Source organism: Bubalus bubalis, chromosome 10 (genome assembly GCF_019923935.1).
Source record: "Bubalus bubalis isolate 160015118507 breed Murrah chromosome 10, NDDB_SH_1, whole genome shotgun sequence".
Taxonomy (NCBI): Eukaryota; Metazoa; Chordata; class Mammalia; order Artiodactyla; family Bovidae; genus Bubalus; species Bubalus bubalis.
The window spans coordinates 56,180,360-56,204,713 of NC_059166.1; the positions used below are offsets into that span (position 1 = coordinate 56,180,360).

The following is a 24,354-nucleotide window of genomic DNA, read 5'->3' on the forward strand; positions in this document are numbered from 1 at the left end:
GACAATGTTGGGGGACATATTTATTGTCACAATTTAAGGAGGCGGGAGGGCTGTTGCTGCTGTCACTAAGGGGTAGAGGCTAGAAATACTAGCCTCTGAATAATGTACTTAGGCCTTCAGAACAAAATGTTACTTGCTCCAAATACCAGTAGTATTGAAGCTGAGAAATCTAGGTTTGCCTATTTCTTAGAGTCCTCCTTCTAAGAAGAGAGTGATCTCCTTTAGCCAAAGTTTCGGCAAAACCTATTTTCAGTTTGTTGGGGTGAGGGGGGAGAGGTGTCACTGGGCCAACTAGGACCATGTCCCCATCTGTGAACTAAGCCATAAGGCTGGGACTGCAGAGGTGGTTAGTGGAATGTCCCCACCTGGATCATATGTCCACATCTAGAATTGTGGGCTAGAGTCAGCCGCATCTGAATTATGGTACTTATCATTTGTATGTGAACTTGGGGGGCAGAAGCAAGTGATATTTATCTTATACGGGATATGCGCCAATCCAGTTTTGTAGACTTTCTTGAATTTATGGTCGAGTAGAGGGGGCATAACCAAAAAGAGGCTGTATTTATTCAGGTGTTGTGATGGAGAAATGTAATTACAAATAATATCTTCCTCCAACCCAGAAAATGTCTCCACAAAGATAGAAGAGAAAGAAAATAATATTATGGAAAAACATTAAACTGGAATGTGATGTGCACTGTAGGCAATTTGCTAAGAGATAGCAAAGACAGAAAAAAAATCAGCCTTTTATATAGCCAAGCAGACGCAACCCATTATAGTACATATGTGTTCTGAAGAGAAACAACTAGTCCTCAAGAAGTCTTGAAAGTACTACTCATCACACATAGTTCATATTAAATTTGTTTGGTAACTGGAGGAAAAGGGGATGACAGAGGATGAGATGGTTGGATGGCATCACCTGACTTGATGGACATGAGTTTGAGCAAGCTCTGGGAGTTGGTGATGGACAGGGAAGCCTGGCGTGCTGCAGTTCATGGGATCGCAAAGAGTCAGAAATGTCTGAGTGATTGAACTAAACTGGGCTAACCATCTGTGTTAGATAATTGGCTTTATACTGCCCAATATACTGTAGAAGAACAAGCTTCTCATACCTTTATGACAGCAGGTAGTTTTTAGGCACTCATCCACAGAAATTTCCACAGAAATTTGGAGTTAGGATGCACTCCTCCTGGGTGATTCTATTCCTTTTTTTAACATTTTTATTATTGGAATATAATTGTTTTACAATGTTGTGTTATTTTCTGCTGTACAACAAAGTGAATCAAATATGTATATATATTTACTTATATCCCTTCCTTTTTGAGCCTCTCTCCCACCCCTGGTGATTCCATTTCAAATAGTTACTTCAAAGGTCCTTAAAAAAGGCATCCTCCAGTGGGAAACCTGGCAAGAGGCTTACCTGACTTGTAAAGATTAATGCAGTCTATGGAGTTCCAAGGGCTTCCTTGGTGGCTCAGACGGTAGAGAATCTGCTTGCAATGCCAGAGACTTGGGTTCAATCCCTGGGTTGGAAAGATCCCTGGAGGAGGACACGGCAACATACCAGTATTCTTGCCTGGAGAATCCCATGGACAGAGAAACCTGGAGGGCTACAGTCCATAGGGTTGCAAAGAGTCGGACACGACTGAGTGACTAAGCACAGCAACAGCATGGTTTGGATCTCTGGGTGGGGAAGCTTCTCTGGAGAAGGAACTGGAAACCCACTCCAGTATTCTTGCCTGGAGAACTCCATGGACATAGGAACCTGGCAGGCTACAGTCCATGGGGTTGCAAAGAGCTGGAAGCAACTGAATGACAAACACACACATGGAGTTGCAAAGAACTGGACACAACTCAGCACTGAAAAGCAACAAAGGTTAATAGACTGATTGACTAACTTTCACTTTTTCATAAATGCTAAAAAGAGAGAGAGAACAGACTTAAGATTATAAGTTTTCTTAAATAAATGTTCTAAGAAAAGGGGAAGGGTCTCTGATAATTTTCAGTAGAGAGGATTGAGTCTCTTATGTTTAATTTTAATTTGCCCTAACAGTTGGAAGTCTATTTTGGTAATAACTGCTTTTACCCACTTCTTCTCTCTCATTTATTCTTGAGAGGATCCTCAATGTATAGGGTTTGATATGATCTCTAAATTTATTTTAATATAACTAGGGACCATTCTTGGTGGTGCAATATGAAGACAACCTCAGAAAGTTATTAGGAGAGAGTGGCTCCCTGAAGCCTTGTTAGTCTTTGGAAAATGATAAGCTTTTCCCCTTAACACACCTTCCTCCCCCATCATTTCCAAAACAGGACTGCACAGAAAGTGTCCTAGTAAGTACTTGGTGAGACAGATGTTGGTTCAGGTCCTAATTTTTTCACTATATATGCGTTGGTCCCATTGCTTCAAACTCTCTAAGCCTTAGTCTTCTCAAAAAGAAAATAGTTATAATATCATATTAATAATTATGAATTATATACACACATATGTTTTCTAATGCAGTATATGACAAATAATAGGTAATCAAGAAACAGAGATATAAGTTTGAACTAATAAATTCAAAGTTCGTCTCTTCTTATTCTGTTTTTATTATAGTTATGAGTATTACTTTTGAAGACTAAAAAGCATAACATTTAGGCACTATATAATGAGAAAGATGTAGGGATTATAGCTGCTATTGATATTAGTGTTATATTAAATCATAGTAAAATTAGTGTTAAGTTTTAATGTAAAATTTATTCATTGGAACCTTCAATGTTCCAATATCTCAGTGCTTTCCTACCTAAATGATCCATGTCTTGTGAATGGTAGTTTTATATTAGAATTAATTAAACATAGGGAAGAATTGATAGGAAATCAAATCCAATGTTAGATTACTAATAGGTAGGATAAAGGGGAGAAATGTTTAGCAAAGCAGGGACACCTAATTCTTTTGAAAATTTCTATTTAATATTATTTTTAAAACAAATAAATCATTATTGGAAAAGTCAAAATGTTTTTGGATCTTCTTATATTTATTGTATAATTTGGTATTGTGTCAAATTTGAGTTAAATGTATGACTGAATGTTAAAAGGTTTATCTTCCTTGCTTTAATCCTTAAACAGACATTTCTCAAATATATATTTTTAAAAGAAAAATTTTCCAGAGTCATATTATTTGAATGTTTCATGGAATATATTAATAGTAGATACTATTGCAGAGAAAATGAAGTAAAATCTATGCAGTTTTTCATTAACATAGATGACCTACTCTTTTTAGTATTTTAATGCTAAGAGGAATATTCATCAAGTTAGCCATCATCTGAGTTTTTATGATAATTGTTGGGCCATTCTATTTGAAATGTTCTGGGCAGCTATAAAAACTGAAAATTTTGCGAGGCACCAAACTGATTAAAATCTACATCAGGACACGATTTTACTGTATCAGTTCATTGCTTCTGTAAATCCTCTGGTATTGAGGTACATGCATGGTAGTATTCATGTGCTTCAAATATACTGAAAACAAATAGGAGACACAAATAATAGGATGAGAGAAAGTGTTTCGTATTCAAGAATGAAAGAATGACATAAATAGTCCATAGTGTGCCGCAACAAATGTTACGCTCAAACACCTTTCTCCTTAGAGAATATGCAATGTATTTTCCAAATTCTTTTCTTCTTATATTATCTTCCAAGGGCCCCAGTGAGAGTGTCTGTTCAAGCTCCAAGGAACGAAATAAACAGTGACACATTTTCCTCAGGAAATTAAAGCATCACAGCTTTTTGTATAATATTTTATGAAATATTTGATCAAGTTTTTCATTATTAAAATCAAGCTTAGCTATTGAACCTGGCAGTAGAGATGAGTACACAGAAACTTGGTGATGCAACTATTGTAATAAGTTGAGCATACATTTACTTGTAGCTCTAGGCTATGAATTTCTTATGGCTGATAACTCATTTGCGGGCTCATGAGACAGCTGTTGTATGTTATTCATAAATCCAGCTAGAGTTATTCATAAGTTTGAAGGGAAACATCTAAGCTACAATAAACTAGCAGCACATATTATTATGGGACTCTTTAAAGGAGGTAAGGGCAATTGCATTACTTTCCAATCTTGGATGATGTTTGCCTTAGCAGTGGGAATCTAGGAAGATGTGCTGGTAAATATCCATACATAAGCTAATAAAGCAGGATGTCAAGTCTCTTTTTGTGCAGGCTAAAAATAGGCCTCAGATCTGTCCCTATCTTCCAGTTTTACACTCGCCAACTTAGTTCAGACACTTGCCACCTTACTATGTCTTTATTATGTGCTCCCTGCCTCTTCTTTAGGAATGTACCTACACATTATAGTCATATTCTTCTTTAATCACTAGTGTTTTCTCAAAGCCGGGTCACTCAAAGTACTGCAGAGATACTGATAGATTGTAGTATAAACTTTCAAATACACATATAAGTGAAAGTCGCTCAGTAGTCCAACTAAGAGTCGGACTCTTTGTGACCCCATGGACTATATAGTCCATGGAATTCTCCAGGCCAGAATACTGGAGTGGGTAGCCTTTTACTTCTCCAAGGGATCTTCCCACCCCAGGGGTTGAACCAAGGTCTCCTGCATTGCAGGCAGATTCTTTACCAGCTGGGCCACCGGGGAAACTCAGGAATACTGGATTAGGTAGCCTATCCCTTCTACAGAGGATCTTCCTAACCCAGGAATCGAACCAGGGTCTCCTGCATTGCAGGCAGATTCTTTACCAGTGAGCTACCAGGGAATCCCAACATGTTAAATACACATGTTGACATCTAATTTATTTCTCACTGTCCCCTGACACCTGGTGATTCATGCAGTCCTTAAGTTCTTTCACCTTGTTCCCTGTTTAAAGTTTGCCTACAGGGTTCCATGTTGGAACTCTGATCACCAAGGCTTTTCCTGATCATTTCACACTTCTAAAGAGCCCACCGAAATTTTAAAATCAAACATAACTTGAAAGCATTTGACAGATTAAGAAAAGAATGAGAAAAAATAGGTTATAGTTTATAAAACAAGTATTACAAAGTGGGTAGTCTTTTAGGACCTAATTCCCTCTTCTTTTACATAATTTTTATAGCCAGTGATGTAATGGTTCCCAGCTGCCTGACTGCTTCCCTGCATGCTGGCTCAACAACACAGTTGGTGTTTAACACTATCAAGGCTTTTATACTTCATAAATTAGCCTGAGAGGACTTCACTGTACTTTGCCTTGCCTTCTGATTGCTCTTTTATTATATACCAGGGAGGAAGTCAAACATTTGTTTATCAAGGAACTTAAAAAGTCTCCAGGTATTATCACAGAAATGGGAAGCCTAAGTCAAAAGCCAGTTTCTACTAAATGGGAATTAACTTGTACCATAGCTTTTGAATTTTGATAGCATGATGCCTCAAGTTTGCATTCTACTGGAAGCATTCTGGTATTTCAGTTTTAAAAAGTTAGGCAAGGGTAATATTGTTATTGTTATTATTTTTTTAATTTGAGGAAAATCACTAAAACATAGAACTGTAAATTTATTTATAATTTCCCATGACACAAAGTGGCAACTGTTAACATGTTTGTTGACTTTGTTTTAAGTTTATTTTAGCATAAAGTTTATAAAACATAACAGATAGTACTGAAGTCCCTGTTGTTGTTCAATCACTAAGTTGTATCTGACTTTTTATAACCCCGTGAACTGCAGCTTTCCAAGATCCCCATCCTTCTCTATCTCCCTGACTTTGCTCAAACTCATGTCCATTGAGTCGGTGGATGCCATCCAACCATCTCATCCTTTGTCATCCCCTTCTCCTCCGGCCTTCAATCTTTCCCAGCATCAGGGTCTCTTCCAATGAGTCAGTTCTTTGCATGAGGTGGCCAAAGTATTGGAGATTCAGCTTCAGCATCAGTCCTTCCCATGAATATTCAGAGCTGGTTTCCTTTAGGATGGACTGGTTTGATTCCTTGCAGTCCAAGGGACTCTCAAGAGTCTTCTACAACACCACAGTTCAAAAGCATCAATTCTTTGATGCTCAACTTTCTTTACAGTCCAACTCTCACATCCATACATGACTACTGGGAAAAAATAGCTTTGACTAGACAGACCTTTGTCAACAAAGTAATGTCTCTGCTTTTTAATGTGCTGTCTAGTTTGGTCATAACTTTCCTTCCAAGGAGTAAGCATCTTTTAATTTCATGGCTGTAGTCACCATCTGCAGTGATTTTGTAGCCCAAAAGTATAAAGTCAGCCACTGTTTCTACTGTTTTTCCATCTATTTTCCATGAAGTAATGCGACCGGATGCCATGATCTTAGTTTTCTGAATGTTGAGCTTTAAGCCAACTTTTTTACTCTCCTCTTTCACTTTCATCAAGAGGGTCTTTAGTTCTTTGCTTTCTGCCATAAGAGTGGTGTCATCTGCCTATTTGAGGTTATTGATATTTCTCCCGTCAGTCTTGATTCCATCTTGTGCTTCTTCCAGCCCAGCATTTCTCATGATATACTCTTCATATAAGTTAAATAAGCAGGGTGACAATATACAGCCTTGATGTACTCCTTTCCCTATTTGGAACCAGCCTGTTGTTCCATGTCCTGTTCTAACTGTTGCTTCTTGACTTGTATACAGATTCCTCAGGAGGTAGGTAAGGTGATTTTCTTCACTTTTTGCCATTAAAGTAATATCATCTGCATATTTGAAGTTGTTGATATTTCCCCCACAAATCTTGATTCCAGCTTGTGAGTCATCCAGCCCTGCATTTTGTGTGATCTACTCTGGGCTTCCCTGGTAGCTCAGACGGTAAAGAATCTGCCCAGAGTTTGGGAGACCTGGATTGGATCCCTGTGTTGGGAAGATCCCCTGGGGAAGGGCTTAGGAACCCACTCCAGTATTCTTACCTGGAGAATCCCATGGACAGAGTAGCCTGGTGGGCTACAGTCAATGGAGTCACAAAGAGTTGGACAAGACTGAGCAACTAACACACACACACAGACTCTTCATATACTCACCATAAAATTTGTCAATTTAGTAATTTCCAAATCAATTACAAAAATATAATTACATTTCCCTCATTCCTCCCTACATGCAGTTATTCTTGTTTGATATTCTTTCAGGTCATTATGTATAAATTTTAAATAGTTTTAATATTTGATACTAGGAACATACCATTTTTATTTAACCAGTCCCTATGGAGAGAGATTCAAGTTATTTCCAGTGCTATGCTGTGAAAATGGATGCTGTCAGAAGAGCCATGTCTTGTCTTGTTGTCTTGTCTTCTGGAACACCTATGCAAGAGCTGCTCTAAAAGATACACTAAGAAAGGAATTGTCAAAGTTTACCTATATTTTCCATTTCATTAGATACTGAAAATACTATTCTCCAAATTGTTTTACCAATTTGCATTTCTACCAGTAGTTTATGAGTTTCTGTTTCTCTGCAAAATCACTAACTTGAGATTCACACTATTTGATCAGTCAGGGCTTCCCTGGTGGCTCAGATGATAAAGAAAAGTGAAAGTGAAAGTGGCTCAGTCATGTCCGACTCTTTGTGACCCCATGGACTGTAGTCCATGGAATTCTCCAGGCCAGAATACTGGAGTCGGTAGCTTTCCCCTTCTCCAGGGGGTATTCCCAACCCAGGGATTGAATCTATTGCAGGCGGATTCTTTACCAGCTGAGCCACAAGGGAAGCCCAGATGATGAAGAATCTGCCTGTAATGCGGAAGACCCAGGTTCAATCCCTGGGTCAGGAAGATCCCTTGGCGCAGGAAATGACAGCCTAATAACTCTAAGAATATTAGAGTTAATATTCTTGCCTAGAGAATTTCATGAACGGAGGAGCTTGGTGGATTCCAGTCCATGGGATTGCAAAGAGTTGGACACAACTAAGGGACTAAAACACACAGTCAGGAGATAAGGCATCCCATTGCTTTAACTTGTAATTCCTTTATTAGCAGTCTCTTCCCCCACTCCTTCCACGTTGATTGACTTTTTAGTTAGTTTCTCCTCCTCTGATTTTCCTACTTACTTCCTTCACCTTTCCTTTTTGATATATGGTATTTGTTATACTTTTTGTATACTAATGCAAATATTTTTCCTGGTTAGGATATTGTCTTTTAATTTGTTTAAAGTATGTGTATGTGTTTGTGTTTGTGTGAATTTTGGAATAGACTGTTTAAAGTTTGAGTTTGTTGATTTACTTATTTTTTCCCAGAGTTATGATGTTTTCCTTTCTTTGTTGGAGAAATCCTTCCTTAGGAACTCATTAAGATATTCTATTATTTAAGAGTCTTAACATTTTTGTTTTTCATATTTAGTTCTTTTACCACATGCAGTTTGTTCAGTAAGTCCACCAGTGCGGACTTAAGTCCACACTGGTTGGACTTATACTTAAGTAAATGTCTGAATTCTTTCCACTCTCTTCATGAAGATATACAACCAAATAGTCTAAGTCAGACATCAGTTCAGTTCCATCGCTCAGTCGTGTCCGACTCTTTGCGACCCCATGAATCGTAGCACTCCAGGCTTCCCTGTCCACCACCAACTCCCAGATTTCACCCGGACTCATGTCCATCGAGTCAGTGATGCCATCCAGCCATCTCATCCTCTGTCAGACATATTAGTTAATAATTTTCCTTTGGAAAAAAAAAAAAAGCAGTGTAAAAAATTGATTTTTACTTTAAATGAGAAATCTTCTGTTAACTCAGACATTAGAGCTAAGTACTTGGAAGAGTGCATGACATGTTAAGAAGGACTAATGTAGTTCTCTGTAACTGAACTATTTTCTCAGTCATTAAAACAGCAAGTTGTTGAAAGTGGAAATGGACCGTTAAGTAGTTCAGAGACAAACTATTGAGAAAGTTACTTCAAAATCAGGAGATCATAGATTAGTACAATTCTGATTTATACTGTATAATAGATTACTATTCACAAGAAATTATCCCATAGTTGATACTTACTTAATAGCAACTGCTTATTGAATATCTCTCCTGGGAAAGAGTGTTAACTACAGCATTATAATATCTTTTAAATATAATGGTTCTATTTTATCTTTTCTGTTTACTTTTGCAGTAACATTGACATTATCTTTAGAAATATTTGTGTTTTTTAAACATAAATTTAAAAACAAATTAAAAATTTTGATGTATTCTCAAGATTTTTAAAATTTCCCTAATTATTTACCTAATAATGAACTCCTGGTAATTTACTATTTGGTTGTAATATTATAGTAAAAACCAGTCGTAAGGATTATTTTATTTTGTAACTATATATTATTGAATAAATATCCCCCATTTATTACTACTTTCTTTACTACTTATTACTACTTTCTTCAAACAAGATTGTTGAACTTATAATACTTAAAATTTGGTAAAATGAATATTTTAGGTATAAATATTATCAGAAAAAAATACCATAAGACATAATTAGAAACTTTAGAAGAAGTAAAAAGCTAGATCGGGATTATAGAGGTTCCTATAGATGTATGGAGACTTCTATACACTCCTATATATAATTTTGCCTCTGACAAAACAGTGCATAGCTAATCAGTCTCACACTGCCAGGCATTGAAACTTTTCTTTGACATAGTCAGGAAAAGCTTCTTAAAAAAGAAAGAAAACTTTTGTAAAAAGCTTCTTAAATGAATAGGAGAAAACAGATTAGAATGAAGAAAGTTTGAAATTGAGGATGTGATGATGACTCAAACAAGTAAGTACTATATAAAAATGAAAGTAGAACAATAAGGGCAAAGGTATTCTGGGAGAAAATTGCCCACAGGAACAGATAAAAAATCTAGAATTATTTGAATTCAATAATAAGGAGTTTATATTTGACTCAGAGAGTGAATTTGCAGTGACACTGTTGAAGCAGTAGACTGAAAAATTCATTTGTCTGTGGTATAAGGTGTTAGTTAATCATAAGCACTGACTTGCATCTATGATAAGAAAAGCAGAATAAATGTAACTGAAACAGATATAAAATTATTTTATATTAGGGTATAGTTTATTAACAATGTGTTTGTTTCAGGTGTACAGCAAAGTGATTCAGTTACAGATATACACGTATCTATAATTTTTCAAATTCTTTTCCTATTTAGGTTATTACAGAGTATTGAGCAGAGTACCATCTGCTATACAGTAGGTCCCTGTTGGTTCTCTATTTTAAATAAATGTGACTTTTTTAAGGTGACCTTTTCTTTAGAACATAAAACAAATCTAAACAATAACAAAGTTCTAAACAAAAATTAAAATAATTTAAAAAATACAACCATAGAATGAATTTTCTTAATAGAATAAATACCATTTTTTTAACTGTGCCTGGATTTTCCTTCCACAGGAGTTATGTGGAATTGCTTTTCAAAGTAAACTTGAATAGTGAAAATAATGCAATGGCCAAAAAATTATATTCTTCAGTATATCCCTAAGTGAAAGTGTTAGTCTCTCACTCATGTCTGACTCTTTGCCCTAAATAAAAATATAATTCAGTACTAGTAACTCAGCATTTTTCAGTCTGTCCTAATTTTAGCCACTGAAGACTAAAGGTAAGTATGAATCCTAGGTGACATAGGCACATAAATACATTTTATATACTTCAGGTAATGCAATAATAGAGATATTTGCAAGATATTTGGGAAGATTGAGGGGTATATATCTAATCCTACCTGGAAGGAAAAGGATCAAGGAAGTTTTTAAGCTTAAATTGTGAGAAAATGACAGATGCTTTTTCCAATATACTATATTTAGCACTGCAGTTAATTTAATTTTAGAATGTAGTTCTACCTAAAAGATGTTAGTTTATATAACATCACACATGACTAAAAGAATGAACTTGGTCAGGTTCATTTAAGTGCATTGAAAAACAATTCAATTTAAGATAACTCTGATCTGATTAAGAATACTTTTGAAGACAGGATTAACAAAAGATTTCTGTATCTCTTTGCCAGATGGGTTTATTTTTATTAATTAAGAACAGTCTATTGAGAATGCATTTATTTGTTAGTGTGTAATTACACTAACATTAACCAATGTTGTTTTATGCTAAAGCATGTGTCTTCACCCATAGAATTTCCTAGTCATTTTTAATTATACTTAAGGTTTTCTGGTTCCTCAAGGGCATTCAGCTTGCTAAAGTCATTGAAGAGAAAAGTTTATTTTTCACATATTTAATTAGGATGATATTTCGGATCAAATTTTTAAAATCAAGATTCAAGTTGGATTTTGGAATATCAAAGATATTGTATATGGGATGTATTCAAGTACAAATGTATAATATATACTTCTTTATGTGTCAATTGTTTAGTATTAGACAATATAAAATATTTAGTCCTTGTATTTTCTTCTCTTTAGAAATGATTATCTTTGATACCTTATGATGCTCTATACTTTTTTCTTTCACCTGAGATTAATTTTTTTAAGCAACATTTAGATTCCAAATAGTCTCTCTGATGTCACTTTCTGTTATTCAGTAGATATATCTTCAGGCTTTTCTCTCTGTTTACAATATATGCTTTGGGATAATCTGTATCTCTAGGACTTAACACAGTGCCTAAGACACAATAGATTTTTAATGTTGTTGTTCAGTCGCTCATTTATGACTCTTTGTGACCCCATGGACTGCAGCACACCAGGCTTCCCTGTCCTTCACCAGATTCTTAATGAGGCTTTCTTAAATAAATTAACCCTATTTTCCCATCCATGTCAGTTTGACCAACTCCACCTATAAAACTACTTATAAATAGGGATATGCCTCAAATTAATTTCCCCAACACTCATATTCTGGCTGTCAACTTGCATACATTGTTTCCACCATGCAGGTGTCAGTGCCTTCACTGAGGCAGGAATGATTTCATCTTCCTCTTGGTACCTCCCATAACACCCAACACACAGAGTAGAGATGGTTAAACAATATTCATAGAATAGATGGATGGGTATAAATGGTCCATCTTGCCTCTACTCCTCTGTACACTGCTGCTGCTGCTAAGTCGCTTCAGTCGTGTCCGACTCTGTGTGACCCCATAGACGGCAACCCACCAGGCTCCACCGTCCCTGGGATTCTTCAGGCAAGAACACTGCAGTGGGCTGCCATTTCCTTCTCCACCTCTGTACACTAGCGAAGTGTAATAAACTTCACATCATACCTGTGATTTTATTCTAAGCCATAGCTCTCCTATCATCACAGATTCCTTCTGAAAAAGAAAAAAAAAATTGGGGTAAGATTGTCGAACTTATGAGAAATTAAAAATGGAGAAATTAGTCACAGCTAGAGAATAATAGATAAAAGCATTCTGAAATACTTTGTATCCCAAATGTAGGCACATAGGAATGTCAGTTTTAAATGTTTCTCTAGCAAATATTGTCAGATATATCAGATAATACAAGATGAAATAATAGGAGGGCATGTGTTATGATAAGAACCTTAGAAAAAGTAGGTAGCTTCTTGATTAGATGGATAAGTAATTAAGACACAATGATAATCTCTCAAGACAATTTCATTTTTATCATCTAAATTTGCTCCCTTTTTCTTTTTTTCTTGATTTATTTTGGATTGAATGGATTTTCTTTGGTCTCAATCCTTTCTTCCTCTATTAGTCTAAAGTTATAACCTTTATTTACTTTTTATTATTTTAGTGGCAATTTTAGCAAGCATGCTTAACAAGCTGCCAATATCAAAACCGTGCAAGGGCCTTAGAAAGCTTAAACTCTGGCATGGTCTTTATTTTAGTTGACCCACTGAGTATGAGTGTGCTAGGGCATGTTGCTTTTATACAAAAGGCTCACATCTGATCTTTCATTTCGCATTTTGTTTGAGACCCAGGCCTTATCTTTAAAGTTGGGCTTCTTAGTTTTGGAGTCTACCTCAGAGCTAGACTATGAGGATGATAGAGTTGGCAGTGTACTCAGCAAATGCCAGCTCAAAATCTCTGACTTCGTATTTCCTTCATTTTAGTTTCAGAATTAAAACTATTCTTCTGATCATTTAATCCTTCTGGAAATGCAACTGGCGGGATATCTCTACAAACACTTAATGCCTTTCATTGTATATTGGATTTCAGTATTGTCAATTTTATTTCTTTGGGAAATGACATTTTCCCGACCCCATTCCCACATGAGAAAACATCAAAATTAAATACATAATATTTAATTAAATAAAACCATAGGAGTTATAAAAAAAAGAGAGCAATGTTGTTAATATCGTTGAGAATAAATATATTCAACAAGAAGCCCAAAGGACTTTTGTTTCATTTATTCACTGAAGGACTGCTGCTTTTTCCTCTGCTGTGTGCCAGTCACTATCCGTGTCACAGAGATAGACTTGTGTGGCAGTGTGTCACACTCCTCCCTTTAGAATATGTAATGTGGTACAGAAACTAGATATGAATATACAATTACCACAAGTGACTGATTAAAGAATCACATGTCATGATGCACCCAGGAGGGCTGGGGAGTAAATCCAGCACAAAGAGAGAATATCTAAGATTGGAAGCATGCTAAAGGTGTGTGGTGAGATGGCATTGTGAATGCGTCATGAAAGATCTAACATGATCAGAGTTGTGAATCAGAAAATGTGTTCAAGAACTGTTTTTGTATAAACACCAGTCACCACTGTAAAAGAAAACAAGGTTTACAAATCAGTATAAATTATTCATTATCACTTTCTCCTAAAATATTATTCACTAGTCAACAACGTCTATCAGTCAACAATTATGATGAATCAATTGCAGGAATATGTATATGCAAGTGTGCACACATACACATGTAACTATTTTGTTTCATTTTCCTTGCTTAAAAAAAGCTAATTAATGTTTTAAAACAGAGTATAATGATCTCTTATCTTGGGATCAACATTACAAATAAAAATGTAATCAGGTGTCAGTATTTAGAAGTCAAAATGTAAGGAAAAAATGTTTAGGCAAATCAATTAATTATGTAACTAGCAATATTAGGTTGAAACATAAAATTGGTATTTTTATACATTAAAATGAAATACCACATAAAATGAAATGCCACAGATTTCATTTGATTCCGTCTATACATTTTATCTTATTATCATACCATTAAAAGGTTTGCAGATACTTTTCTTACCATGGGATTTAACTATATAACCTTTAAAGATTAATTTAAGAGCAACATTAGGTTCTTTGCTTTAGAAGATGGATGTAGCAAAAAATTCTTTTCTGATACTTTCAAATTTCCTTAAGACTCCAGATCTAATGAAAGCTGATAACTGGTCTAAATGACCAAAATGTGGTTTCCTACAAAAACAAACGAAAAGCTTCATTCTTGAAGTATAGTTCAAGGCCCATGTTTTCGGACAGTGCCAGAGGCCTGTCATCATTGTTTAAACCTTGGCAAAGTTCAAAGAGAGCTCATCAATGCACAGTGAGAATTAATGTGCACCACTCATGACCCAGCTGAGACCCTTTGTTCAAACAGTCAATTCCTATGCTGTTTGTAAGGTTGTGCAGTTGTAATACCTGGATTCCTGCCAGGAAAAGCCATAGTAACCAAACAACTAGTGTCCTTCTGTTTTCAAATCAGTCTTTCACAGTGTAAAGAAATTTTTTGAATTATGATGAATCTTGTTGCCAGGCAGTACTTTCAGGTCATTCTAAGACCTGAAGTAAATGACGTTGCTTTTATGTATTTGCTAAGGTAGACAGATTCATTCCCATGCATCTCTCTACATAAATTATTTATATTATAGTTTGTCATAGCAGGCAAGGTTGAATTTTCTAATTAAAACAGAATATGTAATATGCATACAAATAATACTAATGTTTTGATGTGTTCTCTTTGTGTCTCTATATAAGTCATGGTGTATTGTTTAAGTGTTTTTTAAGACAAGTAAACTTGACCTTCATAATTTTTTAAAGTAATTGTTGTAATAGTACAATTACACATAGACAAACATGCATGTTTACATATATTTTTATAGGCGTGTGGTATATATGTCTATTAATTTATACAAGCAGTATAAAAGTATGTATATGTATATTAATAATTTTAAAGGAATAAAAATATCTGAGAAAAAAATAGGTATTGTTTGAATGAATTAAGATTCAATGTTGTTGTCAAGGACAATTTCTCATGGTTAAAGTTCAATATGAACTTAGATAATTTAGTGGAGATTTGATCATGGCTTCATTTGCTATCCTCAGTGAAATCTATTCTTCAATTCATTATTCCTTAATACATTTTCATTCTATGTTGAAAGATAATCAGTCCATCAAATATATTTTTGTATTGAAAATGCTTTAAAATTATAACCAGTAGAATAACTGCAATGAGCCAGATTTCCAAATCCCCCTCTATTTATTATCATAGGCTGATTTTGAGCAACTTGCCTAAGTCCCTGAGCCTCACTTTTATTTTTTTAACCTGAAAAAGAATATTGATAAAAGCATAAACTTCATGTAAAGATTAAATGACATAAAACATCCTAAATGCTAAGAATAATGCCAGGTGTATTATAAGCTTTCAGTAAGTGTTACCTGTCATTAGTAGTTTTTTTTTTTTTCTTTTTTCCTGCTAGAAAGGATAGCAAGTATCTGAAATGAATGAAAACATAAACCCAGACATCTCACTGCCTCTTCTACTCAGTCTGCTTCCTATTGAAATTATCAATAGAATAAACAAATAAGGAAAAGTCCACATCCTCTCTGGAATCTGTGGACAGGACCATCCAAATGTCAAATTTTATGCCTATTTCACCTAATACATCTGTGACAAGAGAGAAGGAAGAGGAGAGGGTTGGCACCAGATCCTACTCCTAAAACAAGCAGTATGTGTCAGAATTTTGTAGAAAGCCATGAAACTTGCAATTTGTGTCCTTAATAGTGTATTTTTTAAACATGAGAGGATTTTTTAAACAAAATGTACCACACAATTTTATTATCAGACATTATAAACACTCTAAGACTAACTGGTCTATTTATTATTCCTGTATTTTTATCTGTACAATGTGCTGGGATATTTTGACTTTGCTCTGACCTGTGTTACCCCTTGCTTCCTTTCTCACAAGCCATTTATTATATTCTCTGTATCCCTACCCTCCATCATTAATAATCTTCCTTCATTTCCATTCTCTTCCTTGGCTATTTCCTACCATGTTTGGCCTCTCTCCTGTTCAAATTGCTCTCTCTCTGTAGGCCTGTCCATGATGGCTACTCTGTCTCACCTCACTTACCTTGAGAGGCTATTTTTGTTGTTCAATCACTGCTGCTGCTGCTAAGTCACTTCAGTTGTGTCCGACTCTGTGCGACCCCATAGACGGCAGCCCACCAGGCTCCCCCGTCCCTGGGATTCTCCAGGCAAGAACACTGGAGTGGGATGCCATTTCCTTCTCCAATGCATGAAAGTGAAAACTGAAAGTGAAGTCGCTCAGTCGTGTCCGACTCTTCACGACCCCATGGACTGCAGCCTACCAGGCTCCTCAGTCCATGGGATTTTCCAGGCAAGAGTACTGGAGTGGGGTGCCATTGCCTTCTCCGGTTCAGTCACTAAGTCATGTCAAAATCTTTGCAACCCCATGGACTACAGCAAATCAGGCTTCCTTGTCCTTCACCCTTTCCCAGAGTTTGCTGAAACGCATGTCCATTGAGTCAGTGATGCCATCTAACCATCTCATCCTCCGTCACCCCATTCTCCTCCTGCCATTCATTTTTCCCAGCATCAGGGTGTTTTCCAATGAGTTGGCTCTTCTCATCAGTTGGCCAAAGTATTGGAGCTTCAGATTTAGCATCAGTCCTTCAGTAAATATTCGGGGTTCATTTCCTTTAGGATTGAATTGTTTGATCTCCTTGCTCCGCAAGAGACTCTCAAGAGTCCTCTGCACCACAAATTGAAAGACTCAATTCTTTGGTGCTCCAGTATGAAAGGCTGGGTCAGATTTATAAGAAAGACTGGATCAGACATCATGAGCTAAACCCAAATGTCTGTAGTTTTTACCTACAGAAATTGTTTCTCACTTCAACTATGTATGGATTAAAGGCCAGCTGAGTGTTCTGCTCCATATTTTCTCATTAGAAGCCAAGCTGATGGAGCCACTGCCATGTGAGCATTGCTGATTGATCACATCAGGGAAAGAGTGGGAACATTTTGAATTGGACACTGTCTCTTAAAAGTTTCTTCTTAGAAATGAAAGCATACTGCTTCTCCTTTTATTCCATTAACCAAAATAGCAAATGACTATGCTCAACTTCATGACAAGAAAGGAGTATAGTCAACTATGTGCTCAGAAAAAGAAAAACCAGAATATAATTGAATACCTCAGTACCCAATACCACTCTCCTTATTGCTGTTCCCAGTTCATGAATTCTCTAAGCTCCAGAAAAGCCATGCTTCTTTGAGGTGCATGTCTCTGGATATACTCTTCCTTCTCTTTTTTAAGTTATCCTCCACTCACTTCTTAATCACAGTTACTCATCCACTGTTAACTTTAACCACTGGATCACTTTAAGATAGTTGATTTTATGTCTTTATATAAATTTTTTTTGTCTTTATGTCTTTTTTGTTTTTATGTCTTTATGTCTTCAATGTCTTTATAGATGACTCATTCATCACCATGGACCCAAACTTCTTGAGTTGTTCATTCCCAGGAGCCTTTTAGCCACATTTTATATATGCCTATATGCTATACTTAGTCACTCAGTCGTGTCCAACTTTTTGCGTCCCCTGGACTGTAGCCCACCAGGCTCAATTGCATCACAATCATTATTGTGACTCAAAATACACTAACTTTTAGATCAGTAACTCAGAAATTCAACTCCTTTCCTCTTACTTTTAAATGTATTTGACCCCATTACACTTGATTTTGACCCTCTCAAACCTATGAGTTGATCAATCATCTATTTGTTTTTCATATATCAGTTCTTTCCTTCATTGTATTTCTCCATATCCAGCTTAGTTTCTCTCTTTTATTGTCACAGACATTCTTCTCTAGTACCGAATTTATTTTTCCTCTGTCATTTTACAGCAAAACTTGACCCTGTATTTGTGTCATTATCTTCTCCACTGGGCCTGACTCAGAAAAGTAAACTCAGCTGGAGAAAATCAACCCATCATGAAAAAAGGAGCCTCTATAACTGATAGTAATCCCAAATGAGCTGTCAATTCTGTCACAACTGCTACAAACTCTTTGTAGTTACCACACTCTCTTACATTCTGCAACACTGTTCTTAAAGTTTCTTTCTGCTTCTCAAGTCTACCAGTCCCTCTCCAACTTAAACAGAAAACCTGCTCTCCTGCTTCTAAGAGAAATAGAATCATTAGATAAGAATGTCCTACCTCAATGCTGATCATCGAATTTACAAGCACTGCTCATTAACAGCTGTTTTGTCCTCTTGTAGGTTTGATGGAGAGATTGGTCCTTCTCAGGGATTATCTTTCCATCTTTCTTTTCCATTCTAGCTTGTGTGTTCAGGAATTTTTAGATCTAAGTTTCTTTCTTTCTCTGCTTTAGACATCTAAGCCTTTCACTTCTGATCAATTTACATTTGTATTTTTAAAGGACCATGATTTCTCATTAAGAAAAATATATTTCAGCAGTCACCCAATGTTTCAAGTTACCCTCTGAGGCAAACGTCCTTATCATCTTTACCTTTCCTTCTTTATTTGGTTGTACAGTGCATCTCATATCTCACCAATAATTGTTTTTGAGCAAACATGTCATCAAAAATTGCTCTTATTAATGTTGCCAAGTTGCTAAATCCCATAGATATTTGTCAGGCTTTATCTTATTTGATCTGTAAAAAGCTATTTATTCACCTTCCTATTCTGAAGCATTCTTTGCCACTGGTTTCCATACGATTTTCCTCATTTTCCCTCTTAGGTTACTATTTGCTATCTTTACCTCTTTGAACCATCTTGCCAGAAAGAATGTATATTATAATAAACTTAGGGGGAAAAACCCTACTCCTTTATTTCTTGTCGAGATGATGTAGAAATATCAGGCTTTGAAGACTCCTCTAAGACCCCAAAACTAATTAAGGCTCCTCCTTGATTAATACCCAAAACAAAAATCCATGCAAAATAAGCAGAATAAACCCAGCTAAAGCTATCAACCCCAGGGCCCTGATGCATAAGTAGAGCTTGTTGGTCTAGAATTATCCATTGATTAAAAATTGTGAGGAAATCAACAAGATGTTGCCAGTCAGACACTCTCACCCCATGCTCTCATGCACTCTCACCCCATGTTCTGTAACAATGATTTTGCACAGTTATGTAACAGCTGAGCTTACTTATAGCACTGCACATGCACATCACAAGGTATTCGCTTGGTCATGGGCTACTTTGTGCAGTATGCCTGTATGAACTTCACCATGAAAGCCCTGGCTGCTGCTGCATTGGGGCTACTACATTGGAGCAACATCATGGTTGTGTTATATGAGGTTATATAATGGCTATGTTATGGCTGCTTCTAAAGCTGCTGTGTCAGCCAGGATAGAGGCTGTGTTATGGCTGCTGTGCCAGCCAGGAGAGAATAGACGTGCCTGCAGTTCCTATGACTCCTCACATCTTCTTCCAGCCTCTTAGTTCATGCCTTGCCTACCCTGGGTTCAGCAAACAGTGTGAACAACAAGACAACTGGCATCACGAACAGGATCAACAGTACAAGAGTACTTTGTGTGAAGTCTAAGTGTAAAAACAGGTTTACTGCTTGAAACCAGGACCTTGGGTGTGGTTCATTGTGAAGGCAGCATTAAACTTCTGGCTGCTGCTGCTCCTAAGTCGCTTCAGTCGTGTCCGACTCTGTGCGACCCCATAGACTGAAGCCCACCAGGCTCCCCGGTCCCTGGGATTCTCCAGGCAAGAACACTGGAGTGGGTTGCCATTTCCTTTTCCAATGCATGCATGCATGCTAAGTTGCTTCAGTCGTGTCTGACTCTGTGTGACCTTATGGACAGCAGCCCACCAGGCTCCTTTGTAGACAGGATTCTCCAGGCAAGAATACTGGAGTGGGTTGCCATTTCCTTCTCCATTAAACTATTGGAGGCTTGGTTTATTTGAAAGTTGTGATTCTAGTTAAACAGAAAGGCACAGATTCAGTCAGGTAAGTAAGAACTCTGTCAAGTTACCTGATTATTTCAGAACTAGATTCAAACACCAATATAACCAGGGGATGTGAAACTCAAACTATCCTTTTGAAACATTGCTATGGATTGGAAGATGAGAAAGGGATCACAGAATTAAAGAAATAATAGGACCACTTGAAAGGAATCTGTGAGGATACTTGAGCTAGTGAGAGAGGGAATGAAATAGGTCAAAAATAACAAAAAAAAATGCAAGCTTATATTGACAAAAACACAATAGAACATGGTTTTATCCTTGCAAAATACATTTTGTACAACTGTCAATATTTTATAAATAAAAACTAAAGGCAAAATATCTTTTAAAACTATATACAATGCACGAAAAGAAATTATATAGTAAAATTATATATGAAAATATGAAAAATAAAAATAATAAATGTTTAACAAGTAGTAAAAATGTCATTAAAAAAATTAGACTAGGTATATTGAACATGAAAAGAGAATGAGTTAAAAATAGTGATTAATTTAATCAACACAAAAACATAGATAAATAAAAAATATATAATTTTTGAAAGAAGAGATAAGGAAAATGGAGAATAAATTGAGAAGTTTCATCATATGTTGAGTAGGAGTTCCAGAAGAAAACAATGGAAATAATTGCAAAGAAGTAATATTTAAAAAGATAATACCTGAGAATTTGCTGGAATTTTGGTAAAATATTTACCAATAAATAAAAAAATATACTCTAAGAGATAGGATAGGCTAAAAAAATGAATAAATTTACCCCATTGTGAACAATACAAAGAGAAAAAAAAAACATTAAAAATAAAGAACAGACTGATTTCTAATGCATCTAACTGACAAAGGAATTTAAGTATTCAGACTACAGGAACTTCTGCAAATAGGCAGTGAGAATGGGATAAGAATAGAGATATGGGTTTCTAAAATTTCAAGGCCACAGGCTTTATGAGCTGGGTTTAATGGTTTGAGACCAATTCCTAGGGTCTAGGAGCAAATGCTTTTATCCAAATAGTGGGCAAGAAGAAAGATTAAGGGGCTATCTTTTGCTGTTGATGAATGGTTAGAGCCTAGAAAGCAGGAAGTAGTACTGAGGTATACTGTCCAAAGGGTGAATTGATCAGGTAGAAGAAAGTGCATTATCATGAATTTAATACAGAAATCCCCATGGTTCTAGCTGAAAGGCAATGTATCTGTGGCTGCTGCATTAACAGGTCTCATTGGTGAAACAGATAATTTCAAACTAAGGATCTTGCCATCTAATATAGATCACTAGACTGGCCCAAAACATGGGAACTTTGAGTGATTAGCAAACAACCAACACACTGCTCAAAACTGAAAGTATTGATAAATGAGTCTTGCTTCCTGATGGGGAGCTGCTCTCCACCTCCATCTCCCTGATCCCTCTCACTATCTCTATCAATCCCAGTTTACTCAAGAACAAGAATTAGCAGAGATTGGAACAAAGTCTTTCTGTTTTCCAGAGAGACTAAAGACTGCAAACTCCTGTTCATGTATATCTGAGAACTTTGGTCAGGTAAGAAAATTTGTATGGCTTTGTTGGATATAGGTGACCAAGGCACCATACTGCCTAGTCTCATTGGTTTCATGAGTCATCCACATTCTGCTGATCAGTGTCAGTATCCACAAAAGAGGAAGGAATCTAACATGGCCTTATGTTAAGGGACCTTTGGACCAATTCAACATAGTGTGTTTGTTGCTTCTACATATGTATGTAATAAAAAGAGTTTGCCTGTAATATGTCATTTCTTAAGGCCCAGAGGGAATCTTCCCAATCATAAAAAGTTACATGTAGAAAAGTTCTAGTACTTTTCAATCCCACGATCCTAGTGACCCCTTTAGACTGTAAGTCTCGGTGGCTGATGCTTTTGCCTCTTGGTGTTGTGTACCTGAAATTTTCCCTCAGAATTCTGAGCTCATCACCTTCTAGGCATGGCCACCATCTACATCCTTTTAAAAACAGCTGTTAGTTTGCAGCCAGACCACTGATGAAAATGAATGCCTGATCCATAGAAACCTTGTGACTCTGTGGCTTGATGGTCCTATTTTGAGGTAGGGCAACTTAGGCTTTAGTAACTAACTATATGGGAAGACTGTAAAAGTTTCATTTATCAAGTGGAAATAGCATATTGAAGAACTCAGTCATCCAGGCAGCAGTGACATCTTGGCTTTATCTGAAAAGAGGTAACTATCCCTTTGGGGAAAATTTTATCCTCCACTTCACAGCTTAAAATAGCTGCTGACTAACCAGGGCCCTCGATTCATAGCAGTTCTTCTAAATACCTAGATTTGGTTCACTGACAAGTTGAAACATGATGTTGTCCGCTGGGCTCCTGTGAATATCCATTATTAGTGCTAGCTAAATAGAACCCAAACTGGATGTGATCTTTCTTATAAGTGGGCAAAAGTCAAGGTCATTCTTATAACTGTGTGACCCCCACTATTGCCAGTGCCCTATGTTTTAGTCCATTATTTTGGACAACTATATTCTGGTAGACTAAATATACCCATCTCTGCAGCTACCTGCCATGGAAATAGATTCTGGATGCTGATCAGGAAATTTGGATCACTAATAAATCCAGAATCTATGATTATTAATTGCTATATTGGTCTTTCTTGCTCATAGTTTAAGTCTCAAAGTATTCCCCAAATCTTCTTCTAACAACTCCATTGATCTTTTCTTCGTACAATTCATTACGTTTTTATCATTCCTTTGGTATTTCTTGCTTCAAGGAATCTTATATAAATTCTGGGAGGGATCCCCATTCTGCCTAGTCTACCAGTAAATAGTGATTGATAGAGCCTGTCATATTGTTTCACAGATGAGAAAATAGAAGCTTATTTTACTCTACTATGAGATATATTTATGTGAACTTTTAAACCAGTGAATGAATAGTAATTACCTTCTGAAGTCATGAATATATAATGTTTTTATAATTTAGTCATTGTTCTGAGTTTTTGTGTAGATATGGAAAGATTCAGAAATATAATCAAATTGAGTATTGTTCCCTCTTACTCCTGGAAAAACTCCATGGATATATATATATATATATATATATATATATATATATATATATAAAAGCTAAGAATCAATAGCTATGATATACAATAGTACTTTCTTCAACATGTTATTTAATATTTGATATCAGATACTTCATCAGAATTGTTCAGGATAAAATACTTATTATGAAAGGGGAGCTGATTATTCATTACCCTCAAATACATTGATTGCTTTTCAGAAATTAGAATTAAAGAGTCCTTAAACTATTTACACCTTTCATGTTTTAAAATTATTTACTATCAAAAGAAAGCTGTATTTGTACTAAAGTTAACTGATAAGTTTTGGTCAGGTAAAACTTTTCATGTGTATCTCAGTCTTTATATTCTTAAATAAAATGACCACAAAAATTCTCTAGATTTAACTTATTGTTCATAGTTGCATTTCATTTGATTAGTAAAAGTTTTCAAGGAAGGATACACATATATTTAAATGACACATATTTTTCTTTTTCTTTGGAATAAATATATTTTCAGTAGATAAAAATTATAAAATTGAGAAACAATATAAAAAACTGTTATTCTAACATGAAATATGCATTATTAACATTTTGCTCAGTTTATTTACATTGATTCTATACTTTCAAAACATTGTTTTATACAACTTCTCAAAATGTACGAATAGAAAAGTAAAATGAAGTTTCATGTACCCATCACCAAGCCTCATGGATTATAAACACATGGCCATTTTTATTTCATCTCTGCTCCTGCACACTTGCTTGCCACCTGCATTATTTTGAAACAAATCTTAAGACTTTATATCATGTTATGTACACTTCAGTATTTACCACTAAAAGAAAGGAACTGAAATTTAAAAAAAATGGGCACACTCTCATTATCACATAAGAAAAATATGACTCCTTAATGACATCAAGGACCCAACAATCAGTACTCATTTACATTTTCCTGGTTGTCTTATCATAATTACTTAAATTGAGATCTAAAATGCTGTATAATTTGTGATTAGTTGGTATAACTCGATGCATATAATCTATAAGTTATAAGTTTACTATGTTTTTATTGAGTTGAATTCATGTTTAATATTGTGTTTCTATATTCATTGACCGTTGAAGGGATAGGCTACCCACTCCAGTATACTTGGGCCTCCCTGGTGGCTCAGATGGTAAAGAATCTGCCTGCAATGTGGGAGACCTGGGTCTGATCCCTGGGTTGGGAAGATCCCCTGGAGAAGGGAAAGGCTACCCACCCCAGTATTCTGGCCTGGAGAATTCCATGGATTGTATAGCCCATGG

At 35.9% G+C, this 24,354-nt stretch overlaps 1 protein-coding gene across 10 annotated transcripts in view; it reads left to right on the forward strand.

The window, feature by feature from the left end:
* Positions 1-24,354, forward strand: part of GRIK2 (glutamate ionotropic receptor kainate type subunit 2) — a 742,533-nt gene that overhangs the window by 534,896 nt on the left and 183,283 nt on the right. Inside the window, exon 12 of one of the 10 annotated variants that reach the window (XM_044924346.2) lies at positions 12,922-13,082. The exons of the other annotated variants lie outside the window; for them this stretch is intronic. Within the exon in view, the coding sequence (XP_044780281.1) occupies positions 12,922-12,933 (12 nt within the window). The 3' untranslated portion in view covers positions 12,934-13,082. Of the gene's footprint in view, positions 1-12,921; positions 13,083-24,354 lie in introns of those variants that run through there. 10 annotated transcript variants of the gene reach the window in all.